Source organism: Giraffa tippelskirchi, chromosome X (assembly GCF_054371585.1).
Source record: "Giraffa tippelskirchi isolate mGirTip1 chromosome X, T2T-mGirTip1v1.2.pri, whole genome shotgun sequence".
NCBI classification, from domain to species: Eukaryota; Metazoa; Chordata; class Mammalia; order Artiodactyla; family Giraffidae; genus Giraffa; species Giraffa tippelskirchi.
This window is the reverse complement of record NC_137289.1, coordinates 53,917,236-53,941,993: the sequence shown is the minus strand read 5'-3', so window position 1 is coordinate 53,941,993 and position 24,758 is coordinate 53,917,236. Positions and strand designations below refer to the sequence as shown.

Genomic DNA, 24,758 nt, shown 5'->3' with positions numbered 1-24,758 from the left:
CTTAGAAGGGAAACATTTTGGCCATGAACAGTCATGAATTTTATCTCATTGAGATATTAGATTCATCCCGCCAGAAAGTGAGGGTCTGGGGAGATGGGATACAGAAAAGATAGGACATGAGGACATATAAAAGAGCTGGAGAGGGAAAAAGATGTTATTCAGGGTGGGTGGGGTAGGGTAGGAAAGGCCAGGGTGACCCAGGAAAAGAGGGAGGCCTAGGAGGAAAGGCAAAGGAGCTGCTGCAAGCCGGTTTGGGTCATAAGACTTGTGCACCTGCGACTGCAAAAGAACAGTCAATTATGAAATGCACAATCAGTCATGTGAAAGTTCCCTTAATGTAGCCAAGAACTACTGACTGCTGAGGTCTTTCCTCATTAAGTCACACAAAAGGTATAAATGAGATATATTCTCATGTGATAATCAGGATACTGACATTCAGAGCATGCTAACTGGCTGCTCAGATGGAACAAGAAGGAGAGAGAACACACACCAGTGATTTGTTCCCCTCTATGCTTCACATGCCACCGCTTCAGGGCAGCTCTAAGGTGGGTGCCTTATCCCCAGGGCCCTTCATTTATCTGAAACATTTGAGACCAACTTGCTTCATAGTCTAAATCGCTCTTCTCTGGAAGGTGATCACTTTGGCAGTACCCCTCTTGTAGTATTACATCCATAAATTGTGCCCTTCACTCTCCACTTGGATTGACCAGTCTATTGCATCTTGTGATTAGGATAGCTTCTGAGTGCTATTCCCAGTTAGTTTATTAACTGCTCCCCAAACCACTTAAAGATTTGTTTCCCCCACTTGTTGCTGGAGATGGAAATAGGGAGCAGAGTCTGCACCAGCCACACAGTCAGTCACTTGTTTAAAAGTGCTACTGAGAGAAATCCCTTAAGGCAAAGGTCACGGATAGGCAGTCTCCAAATAGAATTTAGCCTACAGGCATATTTTATTTGCACTTCCCTAGTGACTCAGATGGTAAAGAATCTGCTTGCAATGCAGGAGACATGGGTTCAATCCCTGTCTAGGGGGTCAGGAAGATCCCCTGGAGAAAGGAATGGTTACCCATTTCAGTACTCTTGCCTGGAGAATTCCATGGACAGAGGAGCCTGGCAGGCTACAGTCAATGGGGTCACAAAGAATCAGACATGACTGAGTGACTACTACTAACACTACTACTACTACAGTGTTTTATTTGGTCCACACAGTGCTCAACAAGCAAGGGATTTTCACATAAAAATCCAGACTTCTAGCATCTCTTCAAAAATTAGAGAGCCTAGCAGCATTGGATCCTTAATTTTATGTAACAGCAATCAGCTAGGGCTGAGTTGGTACTGCTAAGACTCTCCCCAACTTGCCCCTCCCTGTGGCCTCACACATGCACTCAGGTATATGACCTGCCTGGCCGCTAGAAGCAGTTAAGTATTGATTAGGGAATTTCCCCTTCACTGGCTTAGATTCAGCCATCAGCATTAAATGCTTTTCCTTTTATAGAAGGAATTGAATCAGAGCTATTTCTTCTTAAAGCCAAAACAGTGGATTGGCAAATAAGCATTTAAAATAACAGGTTATTTCAGGGATCCATGGGCTACCTTGGTGGTGCAATGCAGGAATCCGCCTGAAATGCAGGAATCCCCATAGAGTGTAGCCTGCCAGGCTCCTCTGTCCATGGAATTCTCCAGGCAAGAGTACTGAAATGGGTAACCATTCCTTTCTCCAGGGGATCTTCCTGACCCCCTAGACAGGGATTGAACCCATGTCTCCTGCATTGCAAGCAGATTCTTTACCATCTGAGTCACTAGGGAAGTGCAAATAAAATATGCCTGTAGGCTAAATTCTATTTGGAGACTGCCTATCCGTGACCTTTGCCTTAAGGGATTTCTCTCAGTAGCACTTTTAAACAAGTGACTGACTGTGTGGCTGGTGCAGACTCTGCTCCCTATTTCCATCTCCAGCAGCAAGTGGGGGAAACAAATCTTTAAGTGGTTCTCTACAAATACAAAGCTGTCTTATTTGTACCCAACTGAAGCACTCATCGATGAAATAAACACCCAACCCATCCAAGCTACACATAATGTCTGGGTACTTACTATGTGCTCAACACTTGGGGACATGGAAAAGAATTGGTCAACAAATCCCTGTCCTTAAGGAGCTTAGAGACTAGTTAAGCAAATAAGATAAACAACAGAAAACAAGATTATAACTGTAACATAAAGTTAATGCCTGTTAAGTATTTTATTGGAACTGTTATATTGATACAGTCATCAGTAGGATGCCAATAGACTAGGTACTTACTTGACTACTCAGCTTTTCTTTTTTACATTTTGTTCTATGAAACAGCATTCTCAGATACTCTCAACCAGGGGAAAAAGGGTTATGTGGTCTTAAAAGTTTAGAAAATTATTTAGAAAAAGTTTTAAATAATTATTTAACTTAATAATAACTTAAATGATTATTTAAGTTATTAAATAATTATTTAGAAAAAGTTTTAGAAAAGTATAATATATATTAGAATATTATACGCAGCAAGATGCCTCAAAATGCCTTGCAAAAAGAAAAGCTATATAACTTTGACCCAGCAGATTAACACATTGCCACCAAACCTCTCTCTATTCTGCTCTCTTCCTTTCCTTTCTCTCTGCCAAAAATAACTACTAAAATCTCTTAGAATTGGAGCTCCATAGAATACAGTTGGAGAAACACTATTTGTCCTAATGAACACATTTAAAGTTTTCACAGATTTCAAAGGGAACATAATTCTGTTTCTACCCATCTCCTTCAAGAACCACATTAGAGACTTGGATGTTACACTCCTGGTTGCACAGAGTAGGTACTGATTTATGTGATGATTATTCTCTACATATTGAATCAATGTTGTTTAACTATTCTCCATTGATGAAATGAAGAATAACTAACTTAAAATCATTGCCGTAACTGCAATGAATCTTAGTGGATTCCATTTTTTCCCAATACATATTGAATCAATGTTGTTTAACTATTCTCCATTGATTAAATGAAGAATAACTAACTTGAAATCATTGCCGTAACTGCAATGAATCTTAGTGGATTCCATTTTTTCTCAACATGGATTTTCTATTAACAGGGTCATATGGCACCAAAACATACAGCTTGGAAAATTCCATCTTCTGTATATTCTTATTTCTCCTGGCACCACACTGTTCCTTGTTTTTCTCCTGGCATCATCCTAAATTCTGACTTAATTACACCATTACTACTGATCTCATCTAAGGTGCTCACTGAGAGCTAAGGATTAGGCTCCAAAATGCCAAGTGTATTCTTTCTGGGGTTATCTAAATTCAACTGGAAGGAGGAAACAGACAGAACAGGCTCTATCTTGAAAGCAGGACTCCATCTCCGGCTGGACTGTGGACTTTGAGCTATATGCTCAGTATCTATGGAAACAACCAACTGGAAAACCAGGCCCCCAGAAGGAAGAGCCCCAGGGCTTGTACCTAGACTCTCTGTTGCCTAAAAGAATACCCTAATTATCTGTGTAACTGAACAGAACCATAAATTCTATCTATGCTTATTGGGGTATGACCACAGGCCTATTGATAATTGTCCACTGTTAACTACCTAGCCTTAAGGCATATGAATCACAGGTTAACTTTGATTGTATATTTCTTTTTCCTCTGTTCAGACTAGTTTCAGGGAATTTGGGGAGATGGGTTTGGGCCCGTACACTTAGGGTATATAAGGTTTTCACAAAAACTGGTTGGGGTCCTTGGCTAAGTGGAGACTTTGCCTTGGGCCCGCCGGTGTAATAAACTGCACTCCACTATCTGCATCGTCCTTCTGAGTGAGTTTGTTTCCCGGAATGCATGGCTACAACAAACCAGGGACTTACTGAAGACCAAATAGTTAATGTCCAAAAAGGACATCATAGTAGAATGGTGCACAGTGTGATCAATATTTTGACATCTTTTTCAATGTACATAATACATACTGATGGATGAAAGTGTATGGTTAGTGTTCGGCGATGTTTGAAAAGTTATATTTGAGAGTTAGAAAGACCTAGATTCATATCCGTACTTGGCCCGTTACAAAGTATGTGACCTTGGGACATAAGTTCACCTCTCTACGTTTTAGTCTCACCTTCTATAAAATGGGAGAAATAATAATATACACTCTCATATGGTTGTTGTGACGAATAAATGAGAAAATGAATGAAATATACTAAGCACAATGTCTGCTACATGGTGAGCTGTCAATAGACATTAGCTCTCTGGGGGCCCCTAATCTGATTACTTAGTTGTTGGCTTAGAAATCATTTCTCCTGTTGTATTATTATCACTTAGTCAGAATCTCCACTTTTTAAATTCCCCCAACTCTCCACCAAATCTCTAAATTCCACTGTTTTTCCTAAAACCATTCTCACCCCAGTGTCTCAGGATTAACAACAGAAGCATAAAAGAGCCAGAGTTCAGGAAAAGTCTGTTTTCAAATCTGATGCAAAACTACTCTCTCTATGTGTAAATAGATGCCATTCTCCACACTAAAGGAAGATTATTCTAACAGGCTATGCAGTCTAACTGACATCTGCAACAATGTACTACAGTTGGTTTTAACTTTGCAAAGTGAAATTAAAAGCATTTACTGAAGCCATGGATTTGAAAATCTTCAACAAAGACTTCCAGTTTGCAATTTAATCAAGCTTTGTATGTCCAGATTGATTTGCTGCTATTGCTTTTAGTAATCTAGCAGCAAATTTTTGTAACCTGTTCATAGAATAAACCTCTCTTTCCAACCATGACGTTCAGACACCAATGGGTTAAGAAATCTCTTAACCCTAATAACTGAAGTCTTAAATCAGGAACTCAAGAGCTGTTTAAAAGAATCAGGAGTAGAGGCATTATTTGCATATTTTCCCAGAGAACAGGTTAATGTTTACCCTAAATAGTCAATATGCATTTCTAAAACGCTGCATAAAATAATGTATTTGTGAATGATTTGTCAGGTGAAGGGTGCATTATATTCTAAATACAGTTAATTAGTGTTGGCTTCCTGCTTGGGTTCATTTTGGGAGCCCCTGCAATTTATGACTGTCTTTGACCTTCTCAAGGCAGACATTCTCCTTTATTATAATAGGAAACCTTAGCCCATAGGGCTTCCCTTGTGGCTCAGCTGGTAAAGAATCCGCCTGCAATGTGGGAGACCTGGGTTCAATCCCTGGGTTGGGAAGATCCCCTGGAGAAGGGAAAGGCTACCCATTCCAGTATTCTGGCCTAGAGAATTCCATGGACTGTATAGTCCATGGGGTCGCAAAGAGTCAGACATGATTGAACAACTTTCATTTTCACTTAGTCCACTATCCTTAGTCCACCTGGCTTTCCAGGTGATGCTGCTGCTGCTGCTGCTAACAGTCGTACCCAACCCTGTGCGACCCCATAGATGGCAGCCCACCAGGCCCCTCTGTCCACGGGACTCTCCAGGCAAGAGTACCGGAGTGGGTTGCCATTTCCTTCTCCCCAGGTGGCACTAGTGGTAAAGAATCTGCCTGCCAATGTAGGAGATGCAAGAGATGTGGTTCAATCCCTAGTTGGGAAGATCCCCTGGAGGAAGGCATGGCAACTCGCTCCAGTATTCTTGCCCAGAGAATGCCATGGACAAAAAAGTCTGGCAGGCTACAGTCCATAGGGTCGTAAAGAGTCAAACACAACTGAGGGATTGAACACACACATACAGTCCATTATCTTCCTCACCCTCTCCCACTCCTCTTCTCCTCCTTCTTTTGTTATCACCTGTTTTACATTCTCATATAATCAACCTTCTCTTCTCGCCTTATCACTTCGACTAGCCTTCCACACAGAATTCAATGTGAGAATAAAGGAAAAACAAAACACAAAAAACAAAACCTTAGCAAAAACCACCTGAAATATGTTGTGGGAAATTGTTAGTTGTTGGCATCTTTGGTAAATGACCTAAATACAGTATTATATACATGTCTATATGTTGTTAAACCACTCCCTATTTATCTGCAGCCTCCAAAAGAATAAAAAGAAATGTCTATAATAACACTGTACAAGTCTGCTATGATTTAAATATTAAAAGTATTACAGAAAAGTTTCATTTTAACAAAATCCTACTAAAATGCAGTAGGACAGCTGATTATTTAAATAAATCTTATGACAAATTCTTTTATATTGAAAAAAAATCATTTCATAAAGCCAATGATTACCTACTAACTAGTCAGTTTTGAATAACTGGATCTTTTTTTATAACTGATCTATTTAAAGCAAGTAACACCAATAGACTTTAAGAGAACACTTGTTTCACTGAAGAAATATTTCTCAGATTTATAAATTTAAAAAACAACCAGAAATTCATCTTTTAAAACTTGCATAATTGCAATACACAATCTTAAAAATCTCTATGTATCTGATTTTGTAGTTAAGCAATCTTATGGATTTTGTATTAAAATTCCTAGCCCATGCCTGCATATTGCTAAACTCAAAACAAGTATGAGCAGGTGACTCTTTAAATAATTCCAGCATTATATTTTGAAATATGAGAGGACAATCTGTTAATTCCTCTTTAATCAAGGAAAGGAAGACTGATACAATTAGACAATATTGCAAATAAAAATAAATCTTCACAGAGCAACCTCTTGAACTTCCATACCAAGAAGCCATTTTTTTCTCTATGTCAAGTATAACATTTGAACTGTGTAAATAAATACATCAACTTGATATCTTATTATATGAACAATGGCCCAAGGATAAGTTTGAATTATTTTTTCTAGCATGTAATACATACAAGGTACATTTTTATTTAAATAGAAAATAGATAAATTACTGTTTCAGTGGCTGAGGTTTGATCCTCACCCTCCCTTGACCGATTTCCCTTAGTGACCACAACTCTATTTTCCTAATGAAGGAGGAAACAGACAGAACAGGCTCCCTCTTGAAAGCAGTACTCCATCTTGGGCTGGACTGTGGACTTTGAGCTATATGCCCAGTATCTATGGAAACAACATACCAACTGGAAAACCAGACCCCCCAGATGGAAGAGCCCCAGGGCTCGAACCTAGACTCTCAGCTAAAAGAATACACTAAGTATCTGTGTAACCGAATAGAATCATAAATTCTACTATGCTTATTGGGGTATGACCACAGGCCTATTGATAATTGTCCACTGTTAACTAGCTAGGCTTAAGACATATGAATCACAGGTTAACTTTGATTGTATCTTTCTTTTTCCTCTGTTCAGACTAGTTTCAGAGAATTTGAGGAGGTGGGTTTGAGCATGTACACTTAGGGTATATAAGGTTTTCACAAAAACTGGTTGGGGTCCTTGGCTAAGAGGAGACTGCCTAGGCTCGCCAGTGTAAGGTGTAATTAACTGCACTCCACTATCTGCATTGTCTTTCTGAGTGAGTTTGTTTCCTGGAATGCGTGGCTACAACAATAACAGCTCTTAGGAGCTTAGGTGAAACAATTTGGGGCCTATAAAAATTAGTTTTGGGGTATGTGTGTGTGTGCATGTGTGTGTATGTGTGTGTATGAACTAACATGCTTACAAGAGAAGCAAACCTGTGACTGACTTCTTTAGCATCATTCCCTCAGCTAACATTTCTCAAAGCATGATCATTGAAAGGCGTACAAAAGAGTCTCCAGGACAGAAAGTTAAATTCCCAGTCTCACAGACATACTATATTAGAATCTGGAGGAGATAAATGGGAATCTGTATTTAAGGAGTCTCGATTTTACCACCCCTGGGTTTTCCCATGTGGTTCTGATGCACATTAAAGTCTGAAAAACTCTGAGAGGTAGTGGCCACTGCTGAGTTTTCCAGATTTGCTGGCATATTGAGTGCAGCACTTCCACAGAGTCATCTTTCAGGATTTGAAATAGCTCAACTGGAATTCCATCACCTCCACTAGCATTGTTCGTAGTGATGCTTCCTAAGGCCCACTTGACTTCACATTCTAGGATGTCTGGCTCTAGGTGAGTGATCACACCATCATGATTATCTGGGTCATGAAGATCTTTTTTGCACAGTTCTGTGTATTCTGGCCACCTCTTCTTAATATCTTCTGTTTCTATTAGGTCCCTACCATTTCTGTCCTTTATTGAGCCCATCTTTGCATGAAATGTTCCCTTGGTATCTCTAATTTTCTTGAAGAGATCTCTAATCTTTCCCATTCTATTGTTTTCCTCTATTTCTTTGCACTGATCACTGAGGAAGGCTTTCTTATCTCTCCTTGCTATTCTTTGGAACTCTGCATTCAAATGGGTATATCTTTCCTTTTCTCCTTTGCTTTTCACTTCCTGTCTTTTCACAGCTAATTGTAAGGCCTCCTCAGACAGCCATTTTGCTTTTTTGCATTTCTTTTTCTTGGGGATGGTCTTGATTCCTGTCTTCTGTACAATGTCACGAACCTCTATCCATAGTTCATCAGGCACTCTGTCTATCAGATCTAGTCCCTTAAATCCCTTAGAAGAATGGAATCCCTTAGAAGAAATGGAGTAGCCATCATAGTCAACAAAAGAGTCCAAATTGCAGTACTTGGATGCAATCTCAAAAACAACAGAATGATCTCTGTTCGTTTCCAAGGCAAAACATTCAATATCACGGATTCAGACCAAATGATTCATTCCAGGAGCCCAGCAGCACCTCATTCTGAGGCAGCCTTCACCTTACAAGGAGATTCCACATATGGGTTAAGTCACATTCTAAAGTGGTTCCAGCATATCTTTCCTGAAATGCTTAGTAATCATCAGTGATACACTGAAGAATTTAGAACCTTACATAAAAGTGGAGAACAGATATGCAGTAGCTGGTACCATGTTCCCTAAATTAATTGCCCATATTCCACATAGAGCTTAACACTACAACTTATTAATTATGACCTTCGCAACTATTTCATTTGTAGCTAATTCTAATGTCACAGCAAGTTTACTCTTTGTTTGGAAACTTTTTCTTCCTGTACCAAATTATACTTAGAATCTCATTTGCTATGACTTGGTAAAACCAATGCTTACCTGTAACTTTCAATTCAGTTGTTCTTCTTACAAGTTTTCCTTCATACTTAAGCTCACAAGTGTAATTTCCCCCATCTTCTTCTTGAACCTCCTGGATTAGAAGAGCATTTCCTTTCTGTATTATGATGCTTCTCCACATTTTTGGCTTGCATTCCTGCCGAGAAAATGTTTTCAATTAAGCAAAAAAATAAAAATTTATATTACTAAGTCTTAGTATTATTAGTTTGGTACTTACACTTTTTTGTACTCTTCTCTTTAGTTTTCACAATACATAGCTAAAGAGTTATGTCAATGACCAGAATACCTCACAAAGGCATCATATTGTATCCAATTGAAACATCACAACTATCATTCTAAGAATCACTTTAAAGGCCTGATCCTAAGAGCTGGAAGTCCTTAAAGACACCCTGCAAAAACAGAAAAGCATACAAGATCTGCAAATGCAAAAGAGGTAGAGCAGTCACTAAATGGCATTTAATGCCCTGGGTTCTTTCTATATAACAGGGATACGTACTAAGAGTTCTAAGAGGACAGTGTTCACTTAGCAACATAATAGACAACCAGGGAGTCTTAGGCATTATTAAAAACTTCTAATTGTCTTTCACTGGCAGTGATTTCATTACTTCTTATAGTAAAAACTAATAATAACATTCAAAAATCTCTCTCCCCATAGTTAAGAGATCTGTTGTGGGGAAATTGAGGGTAGGGAAGGGGGTCAAGAAAATTAAGTTTGAGGAATTCTCTAGAAACATAGCTAGGTAAAATAAGGACACACTTTGATCAACTAAGGTGACGGAGAAATTATCCATTTACTTTCTGAGTTCAGTGATCTGTGACCAGAGAATAAGATTTGGTTTTTGAGGTCAATTCTTTTGCTCTCCTGATAAGAATGTGTTGCTACTGGACTTGGATTTACTAGAAATGAATGGCTAACACATTTCCACAGACTGACAGAGATACAATAGCAGGGTATGTAAGAATATTCAAACAAGTGGCTTTGTCTTTTGATAATTTTCTTAGACTACTTTTTACATATTGTTCCAGTTTGTCTACCACACATCACAAATGTTCAACAAAAGTGGTGGTCAAAAGTTGTATAAAGATTAGTGAAGGTATAGGGGACAGCTGTGAGGGAGTGAATTGAATTGAAAGTCAAATATTTTATCATTTAAATACTGGATCAATCAGTTAAGGCAATTAAAAAATTGATCATGAGGCAGATGACCTGAATAATAGTTGCAGGCAGTTTCTACTTTCCCCCTGGTATATATAATATCTCTTCTACCTCTTCTTCTCCCCACCCTCAATCCTACACTCTGCACACATATCCTAAATATTGATGCAAAAGTAAAGTTGGTACTGATTCTCACTTCCCAGCCCTGCTTTTGCATGAGTGTGTACACATGTTCATAAAATGACTTGGGAGAGTGAGTACCCATTTATTAGTTTTTACTGTAACAAAATTTTTTCTGCAATGATAGCAGTTTGGACAACAAAACACAAAAACTGACACTTAAGTTCACAGGCATAATATTTAAGAGATATACTCGCTTCATGTCCAATACAACTACCCACACACATTGTCAGAGAGTAAATAAAAGTAATAGTATCTAGGGTGTCTAGATATAAAACTGCCTCACTCCCTAGGGTCTTTCCAAAGAACACTTAAGGGTCTGTCTGAAATTATATTACATACCATGTCTGGCAAGGTTTATCACCTATATGAGATTTGCTTCTGAGTTAAACCTTGGGATATAAGGTTTCTGGGAAAATGAAGAAGAAAGACTGAATAGAAAGAAAAAAAATAGTACAGCTGCCACTACCGTCATACACTAATAATCCACAATTATTTTCGCATTGCTTCCAACTCTGATAGCCTCAGATTTCTAAAGAATCATTCTGAAGGTCATTAAACAAAAATATGGTCCCTCTGGGCACTTTGAGAGGAAAGGGAAACAAAAATGGAGCCGCTTCACTTTCACATAGCAGTGGTAGGGGCAGGCAAATGAGTCCACACATTCATTTCATTCAAAGACAAATGGCATCATTTTATAATGTCATTTTTGGGGGAGAGTCCATGTGCAATTAGCTCTGACTATTTTCATTTTCTCTGCATACTGCTTTGTTTTTCCCCCACGAATTAATATTTAAAGAGTGTACAGGAATTACAAAATAACTCCTGATGAATAGCCTGGAATCTTAACATGTTCTTTGGGAGAGACATAAATAGTCCCAAATACTTTTCAAATTGTCATCTAGCCTTATAAAGGGTTCTTTGTACCCAATATAGTATTTTTTTTAAAAAACTGTAGCATAGGGAAATGTTATCTTCAGGTCACCTCCAGTCCTCTGGGACAATGTAGTATACATGAAAAGGCAAAGTGGATTCAGAGCAAGATGGCTCTAGGTCAAAACCTAGGGTTCACCCAAGTTCTGAGATCTTGAAAAATTTGCTTAACTTCTATAGGTCTCAGTTTTTTACTCTGCATATGGGGATACTATACACTACCATATGAACAGCCAGAATCGAGAGGCTTAGAGTTTATTCACTACACTCTTGTCGGGTGACACTACACTTAATGGTCATCCAGCACAAAGAATGCTTTCCATCCCTAAAGTTTTGCAATCCTGGATTATATCTCCTCCAAATCTCTGGTTCTGCTTGGGGAAAACTGGTGCTAATGGACTAATCAGGTAAAAACAAATCTTCACTAATTGATTAACCATTCCTCAGAAACATAATACTTTCACTCACTGACAATGTATAGCTCCTAACAGGCCACTCTAAAACTAATCCTAGCAAGTAGGTAGAGAAACTATATCTTGTTCAGAAAAGCCTTATAGATGATATCCTACCCTGACCAACCCATCCTTCACAAAGTTATCTCATTGGCTCCTACCCACATCTAGATGCCTATATCAAATTTCAGAAGTCTTTCAGAATTTTTACTCCATTCTTTGTAGAAAAAGGTGAAAAAGCAACTAGTTGACTCTCATAGATCAAAAACTTAATTAAATATATGAGTCATAGAAATGAACTTACTAAGCAAGTATCATTTTTAGTAGACTGATTTTAACACTATCTCCAAAAAGTCAGCTGCTGCTGCTGCTGCTAAGTCGCTTCAGTCGTGTCCGACTCTGTGCGACCCCATAGACGACAGCCCACCAGGCTCCCCCGCCCCTGGAATTCTCCAGGCAAGAACACTGGAGTGGGTTGCCATTTCCTTCTCCAATGCATGAAAGTGAAAAGTGAAAGGGAAGTCACTCAGTCGTGTCCGACTCCTAGCGACCCCATGGACTGTAGCCTACCAGGCTCCTCCGTCCATGGGATTTTCCAGGCAAGAGTAACTAGCTAGACATAAACAAAAAACACTGTAGAAGAAAATCTGTATTCCTAATATTAATGAGAATACACTATAACTAACCAACTAGTTGATGTCAACATTAGATAGTTAAATGGGTAACACTTAAGTACATTAGTCATAACTGCAGTTAATTACTGCAATTAATATTAACACTTTTCTGGATAATGTCAAATTTTACCAAAGCCCAGATGTTATCCACAATACAAAAATGTGTATGCAAATTCTTATACACACACACATCTAAAACATATATAAGAAGAAGAAAGTGAGTCCAGACTTGCTCAGGAACAATAGTCCAGTTCAGTTCAGTTCAGTCGCTCAGTCGTGTCCAATTCTTTGCGACCCCGTGAACCACAGCACGCCAGGCCTCCCTGTCCATCACCAACTCCCGGAGTCCACCCAAACATATGTCCATCGAGTCAGTGATGCCATCCAACCATCTCATCCTCTGTCGTCCCCTTCTCCTCCTGCCCCCAATCCTACCCAGCATTAGGGTCTTTTCAAATGAGTCAGCGCTTAGCATCAGGAGGCCAAAGTATTGGAGTTTCAGCTTCAACATCAGTCCTTCCAATGAACACCCAGGACTGATCTCCTTTAGGATGGACTGGTTGGATCTCCTTGCAATCCCAGGGACTCTTAAGAGTCTTCTCCAACACCACAGTTCAAAAGCATCAATTCTTCGGCACTCAGCTTTCTTTATAGTCCAAGTCTCACATCCATACATGACCTGGCGGCTGGCTGCTAGCTTACTGCTGTCACTGCTTTTGTCCTGCCCCTAATATCCCCATCATCTCTTTCCTATTGGACAGAAAACATTATCATACTTCACTCCCCCCAGATCTGTTTAGTTTTATTTTGACAACCTGGTGGGAGACAAAGTGTGGGCAGCATATAGATCAAGTCTCAAGATGGTTGTTTATCTGAGGCAAGGACAAAGAACCAGAGTTTGGAGCGTGAACAGACCCTTAATATTGTTTTCAGTGTGTTAATTCCTCTATTATTTAATGCCTTTGAGATCATTAAATTGAACTTCATCAACTGGAACCTTTCATTGTTTGGCTGGAGGTCCCTAAGTTTAATAAACAGCTTTAGTTTGTGGCCCAGTTGTCCCTTCATAGAATAGTTTGCTATAGGACATCCTTGCTCAGTCAAAATAACATCAACCTTCAAAGTGAAGCTTTCTGGCACTTCCCTGGTGGTACAGTGGTTAAGAACCCGCCATGCAATGAAGGGGACGGGGATACAGTCCCTGGTTGGGGAACTAAGATCCCACATGCCACAGAGCAACTAATCCCATGCACCACAACTACTGAGCCCTTGTACCACAACTAGAGAGTCCGTACATCACAACAAAAAATCCCACACAATGAAGATCCTGCATGCTGCAATGAAGACCTGACACAGCCAAGTAAATAAATAATTGATGTATGACAGAAATCAAACAAATATTGTAAAGCAATCATCAATCAATTAAAAATAAATAAAGTTAAAAAAAAGAAAAAAATATAAATCCCAGCTTCCTTCCGTTCTTCCTAGCCTTCCCAAATGGCATATGTCACTTGCCAACAGTTGCTATATTGGGAGCCTATGATATTCAAAAGAAACATCCATTGACCAAGCCCCTTGAAGTTGCCAGCCACATTTGGATCTTGGAGTTCCCATCCTGAAATATTCCCCACTACATTCACAGTCTGTTTCTGAGAGAGCATCATCACACCCACGGGTGTATTTCCATCAGTTTCCTTTGTTAGGCATGGTTACTTCAGTTCTTTTCAGAGCACAGGACTCATTTCTGATGGTAAGAATGCCAGGAAGAGTCATTTAAATATTTATTCTGATTCTGAAGTTCAGACACAAAGCATCTGTGCGACCATACGGCAATCACATAAACACTGGTGCTTTTCAAATACCTAGCACCCATTCCCTCAGACCCAATTTCTCTCCTTTCCTCTGGAGATTGGAATATTCCACAGAGCCATCTAGGCTTCTACCTAACAATTTGAAGGATACCTGAACTTTCTTTACACTTTAAAGATTGAAGAGGTAGGAACACAATTGTGAATCAGGTATCAATTTTGCACTTGCACTCCAAATGCCTAGGATAACCCACTGCATGGAGTCTTTACCCGCCCCCCCCACCCCCGCTCTATTTCTCAAACTTCTATCTTCACAGTCCTAATGTTAAAGTTGGTACCTCCACAGTGGTTCAATATAAATTCCATATTCAAATACTCGGGATGTAATCTCAAGTTATATGTTCTTGAGCATGCTACTTAATCAATCTAAGTTTCAATTGTTTCATCTATTTTTTAAAAAGTTGATGATAATAATAATATTTACTAAATAGAGGTAATTATTAGCATTAAGTGAGGCAGTGCATATAAATGTTCTAATATAGAGCATGCTAAATCACATGTTAAAATCACCCAATAAGTACACCCATGCTGGATTCATGTCAATGTATGGCAAAACAAATACAAGATTGTAAAGTTAAGAAATAGATAAATAAACTAATTTAAAATAACAAACAAAAAAAATCACCCAATAAATATTAACCATAAAGAAGGCTGAGTGCCAAGAAATTGATGATTTTGAACTATGGTGCTGAAGAAGACTCTTGAGAGTCCCTTGGACTGTAAGGAGATCCAACCAGTCAATCCTAAAGGAAATCAGTCCTGAATATTCATTGGAAGGACTGATGCTGAAGCCGAAATTCTAATACTTAGGCCACCTGATGCGAAGAGCTGACTCACTGGAAAAGACCCTGATGTAGGGAAAGGTTGAAGGCAGAAGGAGAAGGGGACAACAGAGGACGAGATGGTTAGATAGCATCACTGACTCAGTGGACATGAATTTGAGCAAACTCTGGGAGATATTGAAGGACAGAGAAGCCTGGCGTGCTGCAGTCCATGGAGGGGGTGGGGTGGGAGTCGCAAAGAGTCAGACACAACTTAGTGACTGAACAACAATAACAAATTATTCTATTATTGTTATTACCCTCAGCATCCAGCTTTCAGATTACATACACATCTATCTGGATATGTTAATAAGTATTAGGAGTTAGTGTCATTCATATTTCTATAGGAGTCTGGATATCCTTCAAAAGACAGTCCAAAGTGGTCATTCCAAAGAAAGAGTTGATTCACTGTTTCTTATCCGACATACAAAGGACTTGGAAGTTGTTGCTACCATCCTAACAACAAGAAAATAGCTGAACAACCTGCAACTCAATAACTTCTTTTATTTCCATCAGGTAATTGAGGTCACAGTACAAGCCACTGTCCCAGAAACTGGAGAGACTCGTGGATACAGAGAATAACAGTTCACTGGGAGCAGATGTAGCTTCAGGAGCCAGCAACAGGTAGGAACACTTAAAGAATAATTGACTAATTTATGTAGACTAAATGTGAACTAGTTTGAGAAATAAAAATCCATGGGTGCCCAGCCTTGGAGGGTGGCCCACGCTTTGGTAAGTTTCACCTCCAGGAGCTCCATCAGGTTCTCAGGGTGAAGATCAGAGAAAAGTCTTGCTTCTGACAGAGGATGGGGAAAGTAAAACATTTTGAAATATACCCAAAGAGTCTGCCCATGAAAGACCTGGAATACAGTCTCCTGTAGCCCTTAAAGTAGGGGAAGAAATAGTCAGCTCCAGTCTTCTCTACCTTTCCTATATTACAGGAAAGAAGATGAGAGCATAAGATGTAACATAAAAGTAATGGTAATACCAAAAGGAGAAGAAAGGGAGAAAGGAATAGAAGAATTATTTGAAGACATTCTACTGCTGAATTATCCAAGATTACACCAGACTGGGCATGAACAGAGAGGTTTGGTGTGCAGGTAGCCTACTATAAGCATATGAGCTGAGTTTTGAACAATATATAAAAGGCAGGCAAGCAGGGCATACTGGATAGAGGGGATAATGTATGTAGAGGCACTCAGATGTGAAAAAGCATGGAATGGCAAAAAATATGAATAGCTTTGCTCTCTTGAGAAGGGCACTAAGTAGTCTAAGCTCAGACACTTAAATTCCATTCTAAGATATTTGCACATTGACAAGTTTCAAATTCCAGCTCCATCACTGTATAACCTATCACATAAGGCTGTTCTAAGAATTGAATTAGCTAATGAATAAACATATGTGGCAGAGTGTAAGGCTCTGTAAATACTCAACAACAACAACAAACTACTAACTTTTTAGTGTTTATAATCTCACTGGAGTGCTTTTAGTAGTGGCATACTATGATGGAATGTGCATTTCTAAAAGATCTTCTATCTTCTAATGGATATATAGAAGGTAGTCAGATTATTTAAGAGACATTGCTTAAACAGCTTTAAATAACTTTGATCTGTTTTTATCTCTTGAATGTCATTAATGTCATTAAGGATATATAGGAAGACCCTTTTAAGCCTGGATTCCTATAACAATTGAGGAAATACCAAGAGCAAACTCCAGTTAAATTAGAGAAAAACAGGTCAAAAATTATAGAAGTTGACAAAAACATATCATTTTGATAAATCCAGAAATTGTACAGTCAAAACTCAACCTTTAAAACCTTTATTCCTAATCACCAAAACACAGAAGCAAATGGTCATTAATGCATGAATGGGTAAACCGTGGTACATCTCTACAATGGAATATTGGACTCTTGCTCAGCAATAGAAGGAATGAACTATTGATATATACCACAACATAGAGTAATCTCAAATCTATTATACTAAGTGAATGAAGACAGGCACAGAAGGCTACATATTATATTATTCCATTTATATGACAATCTGGAAAAATACAAAACCATAGGAAGAGAAAACAGGTATCTTTTTAGCGAAGACTGGGGCTGGGAGGAAAGAATCGAACACTAAAGGACATGGGGAAAACTGGAATGATAGAAATGTTCTCTATCTTGTTTATGGCATATATATTCGTCAAAACACATCAAATTGCACAAGTAAAAGGATATGTTTTACATTGTAGGTTATAAAGAATAACGTGACTTTTAAAAAACCCTCAATCTTAAATTCCCAGTTAGAGTTTGAGATGTCCTGGGTAACTTTATTTCTACCATCCTATGTAACATTTCCCCTTCTATAGTAGCAGCAAATATCAAATAAGGATCTTGGCCATTAGATTTTTAAAACATGTCTGAGATATATGGCAGACATTATTAAATCTAGTTTATATGAGTGGAAATAGAGGCCTCCAATAGGGCATCCAATTACTCATCCATATTAATGGTGTAATAATGACCAGAATCCAGGTCTCCAGACTGAAATATCGATGCTTTTTACATATATCAAATACCCATTCCTCAACAACCCATAATTTTTATAATTTGCAAATAGTAAATAACCATTTTCCCATTACTAATACCATACCTAAAAATAAAAACAAGGATGAATGGGTCCTAAACCTTGTGTCACTTACTGTGGTTTTAGGGGACACAAAACTGAAGCCTTCTTGGTATTCCTAGCTCATCCCTTCTGGATAAAAGTATCTTTGAAAATTTTAGTCAAATAGATTAAGATTTTAAGGATGCAATGTAATTTTCTGGTTACAAAATAAGGCATATATCAATATTACATTTTTAAAAGGAATTCAAAATCCCCAAGAATTTTGCTAAACCATTTTTATAGCAAAAAATGTGTTGGTCAGTTGGGCTGTGGTATTATGAGGTCTCCAAAGACCACCTTTCTCCCTCTTTAAGAAAATTGTTAGGATTTTATGGGAGACAAGATGATGGAGTAGAAAGACTTGAGTTCACTGCCTCTCACAAAACACCAAAATCACAACTTACTGCTTAACAACCATTGACAAAAAAGACTAGAACTTATCAAAAAGCATATTCTATTAATATATCCAAAGACTAATAAGCCACAATGAGATGGTAGGAGGGGCACTTTTGTGATATAATCAAATCCCTAACTGCCAAGTGGGTGACCTATAAACTAGAAAATAATTATATGGCAGAGGTTCACTCACAGAAGTGAAAGTTCTGAGCCCCATGTCAGTTTCCCCAGTCTAGGGGTCTCGTGTCAGGAGAAAGAGCCCCCAGAGCATTTGGCTTTGAAGGACAGTGGGGCTTGAGTACAGGAGCTCTATAGGACTGAGGGAAACAGATATTCCATTATTGGAGGGTGCACACAAGGTTTTATATGCACAGGGAACCAGGGCAAAGCAGTGACTTCATAGGAGCCTGAGCCAGACCTACCTGTGTGTTTTAGAAGGTCTACTGGGGTAGCAGGGATCAGCTGTGACCCACTGCAGGGACAAGGACACTGGTGGCAGAGACCCCAGGGAATATTCATCAGTGTGAGCTCTCCCAGAGGTCACCCTTTTGGCACTAAGATCTGGCCCCACCGAGCAGCCTGCAGGTTCCAATGCTGGGATGCCTCAGGCCAAACACCCAACAGGGTAGGAACAGAGCCACATATATTTACAGACAGGTTGCTTAAAGTCATCATGAGCTCACAGCCACCTCCAGACATGCCCCTTGACACAGCCCTGCCCACCAGGGACAAGACCTAACTCCATCCACCAGCGGGCAGGCACCAGTCCCTCCCACCAGGAAGACTGCACGCACGCACGCACGCACACACACACACACACAGAAGAACAACTAAGAGAAGTAGAAATATGCTATCGGCCCACACACACACATACACACACACACACAGAAGAACAACTAAGAGTGTACACACACACACACACACACACACACACACACACACAGAAGAACAACTAAGAGAAGTAGAAATATGCTATCGGCCCACACACACACATACACACACACACACAGAAGAACAACTAAGAGTGTACACACACACACACACACACACACAGAAGAACAACTAAGAGAAGTGAAGATATGCTATCAGCCTGAAAAGGAATTCAGAATAGAGATCTTGGAAAAAGAATGAAGGCACAAACCAAGATACAAGCCATGTTTAACAAAGAAGTAGGAGACTTAAAGAACAAATAAACAGATATGAACAATACAATAACTGAAATGAAAAATACACTAGAAGGAATCAATAGAGGAATAAATGAGGCAGAAGGACAAATAAGTGAACTGGAAGACAGATTGGTGAAAATCACTACCATGCAATGGAATAAAGAAAAAGGAGTGAAAATAAAAGAGGAGAGTCTAAGAGACTTCTGGAACACCATCAAACACAGAAACATGAGCATTATAGGGGTCCCAGAAGAAGAGAGAGGGAAAATGTCTGAGAAAATGTTTGAAGAGGTAGTAGCCAAAAGCATCCTTAATACGGCTAAAGAAACACTCAAGTCCAGGAAAAACAGACAGTCTCATATCCAAGGAAGAACATGCTGAGACACATATTAATCAAACAGACTAAACTTGAAGAGAAAATATTAAAGGCAACAAAGAAAAAGCAACAAATAACATACAAGGAAATGCCCATAAGGTTATCAGCTGATTTTTCAGGGAAAACTTAAATGAACATATTTAGAAAATAGAAATAGACTCACAGGCTATGAAAACAAACTCATGGTTACCAAAAGGGAAAGTTAGGATGAGGCATTAATTAGGAATTTGGGATTAATATACACACATCATTATATATAAAATGGATAATCAACAGTGACCTACTGTATAGCATAGTGAACTCTACTTAACATTCTGCAACAACTTATATGGAAAAAGAATTTGAAAATGAGTTGATATGTATAATGAAAAAAGAATGGATATGTACATGTATAACTGAATCACTTTGCTGTACAATTGAAACTAACATACCTTTATAAATCAACTATACTGAAATACAAAATAAAATTAAAATAAAAAATAAAACTTTGTATTATCCAACTTAGCATCAAGAAAAAAGGAAAATTATCAGAATGTACAGCAAGATAAGTGGTAAAGATGGCGCTAGTGGTAAACAAATCACCTGCCAATGCAGGAGACATAAGAGGTTTGATTCCTGGGTCAGGAAGATCCCCTGGAGGAGGGCATGGCAACCTATTCCAGTATTCTTGTCTGGAGAATCGATGGACAAGAGGAGCCTGGTGGGCTACAGTCCATAGAATCACAAAGAGTCTGAAGCCACTGAGCACACACATATACTTGTAATGAGCTATTATCCCTCCTCCACACTCATGTAATGAAATGTTTTTATACACTAAATTTTCATATATACATAATTTATTTTCTGGATTCTCTATTCAACTGATCTATTTATCATTTTTAAACTTATTATTTAAATTGATATTGTTTTGTAGTAATTTCAATATCAGAATAAGTCCTCTCTCATTAATGATTTTTTCTGAAATTTCATTTGCAAAGTTGACACATTCATACATACATATGAATTTTATAATGTTTATGTTGTCTAATTTTTTAAAAATTCATATTTTAGCAAATAGGATTCATTATTTATATGATATTGGGAATAACTGATCTTTTTTTTGAGATCTTCCAGTGCAGAAACATGCTCTGTCTTTCCATTGATTTAGACAATATTTTATGTCCTTTAACAAAATTATACTTTTATATAGGTTTCCTCCCATAATTGTTAAATGTATTCCAAAATGCTTCATAGATTTTTTTATTGTTGCAAATGGGACAATTTCATTTTTTCCTTTACATGTCTAACTGATTATTACTGACAAAAATACAAATCATTAAATATTTTGTATATTTTTATTATGCTACCTTATCAAATGATCTCATTGATTCTATTTTTTGTTGTTTAGCCTCTTGGGTTTTCTTGGTATACTGTTATACAATCTGAAAAAGAAGATTATTTTGTCTCTTCTTTTCCAATATTTATATAATTCATTTAATTTTCTTATGGCATCAGCTAGAACCTCCAAAACAATACTGAACAATAGTATTGATAGAGATCATTCCTATCTTGTATGTCATGGATGGAAGGATATGTTTACAAGGATGTTTTTTAAATACTCTGACTATTTAAAAAAAGAAAAATGAGGAAAAAAATGAATATCCATCTGAAAAATGGTTGAATAAGCCAAGTTTATATGTTGCCTATGAACTACGATGCAGCTATTAAAAACCAATTAGATATCAACATACACATAGTAGGTACCCAATAAATATATAATAAATGAATGAATGAATTTACACTGACCCAACTATGATGCCCTTATAACCAATGGCAAACATCTGAAATTAAGATAATTGTGGCAAGGAAAAGGATTCAAACTTTGACCACATTAACATCAGCCTTTTATCAACTGAGGAAACTAATTACATAGATGTGTGTTTTACCCCAAGGTTTGTATTTGTATTTTCATCGCTAATGTCCTATTAAGGTTACAGAATTCTTTTGTTTAGAAATGGGATAAAGGGGCTCTACACTTTTGTGTCAAGTGTTCTCAGTGAATAATTAGGTTGTTCTAGTGTTCTTCTTAGTTCAGTAAAGAAAATAATCTCTATCTCTCATTTCAAAAATATTTCTAAAAGTACTGACATCATTGTGTGTTCTGTTCTAATATCTAAGCCCATTCATAGCATCAAGAGGAAGTGCTAAAAGTGTAGCATCTCCTCTCACTTCTTTTTGCTAACTAAAAGAGTTCAGATAAAGGACTTTCAGAACCCTAACACGTCTCTTTACATTTCAAGGACAATCAGATTTACTCACTCATCTTTACAAACACGCCCCAGTACCAAATGAGCCACCTCTACCTTCCTGTCCAGCTGTGACTAGGTGCAGGCATGGAAAAAAAGTCCTCAAAGGCCTGCCATAACAGGACGGTTGGAAAAGAAATGAGTTTAAATATTACGTATATATTTGAAAAGAAGACTGAGAAAAGGATCATGCAACACATATACTTTGCACTGTTAAAACACTGGAGATAGTACATTGTACATTTCTGACCTTGTATATGCATCAGAATTAACTCTGGAGAAGTGTGTCATCCTCTTTTCATTGCTGAGATCAGAGCAAAATCACTTCATGTTCAGTCTGGTAGGAAATGTACAGATTGCAAAGCAAGCAAGGCAGATTATCAAATTATTGGCTAAACAGGAAATGTTTTCCCGATACAATACATTTTTTCAAGGATTTACTTGAAACTCTGTGAAAAGTGGGGTCAACAACACCATTGGGAGCTTCCGAGACTCTGTAACTTTTTATTTTAATTTTTCATCCTGACCCATTTGTATAGTGGGTAAGTGGAAGGGTCCAGGAGCCAAACTGCAAGTCACAAACTGCTGCGTGAGTTTGTAAAGTCATTTAACTTGTCTGAATGTCCAGTCACTTATTTTGTAAAATGGGGATAATAATAATATCTACTTAGGACAGTAGAGATTGAGAATATAGAAACTGAATTAATCCATATAAAACATTTACAATAGAATATGGCATATAGTGAGTAGTTAATAAATGTTACTCATCGTTATGATTATTATTTATCAATTGTAAAAGGTTATAGAAATATTAAATGTTATTATCCAGACAGGTGGAAAAACCCTTTGCCTCACCATCATTAGTCCATTTCTAAGAAAGAGTAAGGGTTAGTTCTTCCCAGGGGAAAAAAACTGCTTTGATACAATGACAATGGTGATGTCTAGAGATGTGAAGAAGGGAAGAAAGAATTTAGTGGAAAGATAAAGGATGTGATAGAATGAACATTATAAGAGAAAGTGCCTGACCTGGATTTTACTCGTATCTGCTAACTCTTGAGCTAGTCTACCTCCCTTTCTGAACCATAAAATTGAAATAAAAGCTTTTTGCTCTGTCCTATAAAAGTGCCTGCAATTGAGACTGGGTTTAGCTCTAGGACTATTGCAGGAGAGGGTAGTGATTAAGGGAATGGACTCTGGAATCACCCTGCCTTGACTATAAAATGAGGCTTTGTTAGTTTAGTAGCTTTGAACAAGTCTCAACATTCCTCTAATACTCAAGTTTTTCTCTACTATATGAGGATAATAGTGCCCACCACACAAAGATGAATGAGATTTAATTGAGATAATACACAGAACAACCTTACTGCAGTGAATGGCACATAGTAAGTGATTAAGAAATACTGAAAAGGATGATGAGGGCATGATGGGTCCCACTAAATATGGATATTCTATATTTATGCTTAATGAGCATCATGTTCCTTTTTATCTGGTAGAATATTCAGGAAAAAAAGGAGAATGACTATTCACAAAGAGATTTGAGGTTCTATTTCAGGACATGCTGTTGGCATCGTTTGACAAGTTCCCCTAGGTATGAAAATGGTAGGAGTGTGTGTGTGTGTGTGTGTGTGTGTGTGTGTGTGTGTGTGTGTGTGTGTGTGTGTGTGTGTGTGTGTGTGTGTGTGTGTGTGTGTGTGTGTTCAGTCATGTCTGACTCTTTGCAATCCCATGGACTGTAGCCCTCACCAGGCTGCTCTGTCCACACATTTCCCAAGCAAGAACACAGACTTCCAAATGTAAAAGCACACGACAGCTGTAGGAGCTAGGGTTTAGGCTTTCCTGGGAACTGAAAGTCTGTCAGATCCTATAGAAACAACGTGCACCATCAATGTGTGTTTGGTTGCAATAATGTACATAATTCCTTTGCAGAAACCTTCCTGGTCACCTCTAGCCATCCAGCCAGTGCGTGCCCAGTCGAGTCTGACTCTCTGTGACCCCATGGACTGTAGCCTTCCAGGCTCCTCTGTCCATGGAATTTTCCAGGCAAGAATACTGGAGTAGGTTGCCATTTCCTAATCTAGGGGGTTTTTCTACTCTAGGGGTTTTCCCAACCCAGGGATCGAACCTGCATCTCTTGTGTCTCCTGCACTGGCAGGAGGATTCTTTACCAACTGCATCACCTGGGAAGTCCTGGTCACCTCTGGCCATGATACAAAACTGTACCATATGTCAACCAGTGTGGATCAGAGGGGCAGCGGGTGATCAGTCTCTTTTAACAACCACGGCACCTCAGGTTCCCAGGCAGAATATCATGGTTTGAAGACCATGTGTTTATTTCTCTGCTTCCTCCCCTCAATCCATGTTCTGCCCTCGTCTGCCCTATTCTATGCCAAGAGAAGCTGAAGGCTATTTGATTCTATTCCCAAGCTTGCCCTCTGAATTCTGTTTGAATTCTCATGGTGACAGGGGAGACACTAGCAGGAAACTAGAAGGTGGGAGTTAAGAGGAGTTAGGGTTTCCATCCTGTCCACTCCCTCTCTGTCTTCCACAGTTCATATGTTCCTCTAAGGCCACAGCTCTGGAAAAACTTGCTCTGCTCTTTCCAGGTTCCACGGACCCAGCTCTTTCCTCCTGCCAGGCCTAGGAGGGGTAATTCACAGCTTCTTCCCTTTTTGTTTCCCTTAACCCGAACCACATCTCTGTAAATAGTTCCTTCATTCAACACTCCTCTGTGCAATCTTTGATTGTGGTTTATTTCCAGATACCCATGAAATTTCTA

At 38.5% G+C, this 24,758-nt stretch overlaps 1 protein-coding gene across 1 annotated transcript in view; it reads right to left on the bottom strand.

The window, feature by feature from the left end:
- Positions 1-24,758, bottom strand: part of IL1RAPL2 (interleukin 1 receptor accessory protein like 2) — a 1,535,365-nt gene that overhangs the window by 511,987 nt on the left and 998,620 nt on the right. The window contains exon 9 of the mRNA XM_081566378.1: positions 9,007-9,160. Within this exon, the coding sequence (XP_081422504.1) occupies positions 9,007-9,160 (154 nt within the window). The remainder of the gene's footprint in view (positions 1-9,006; positions 9,161-24,758) is intronic.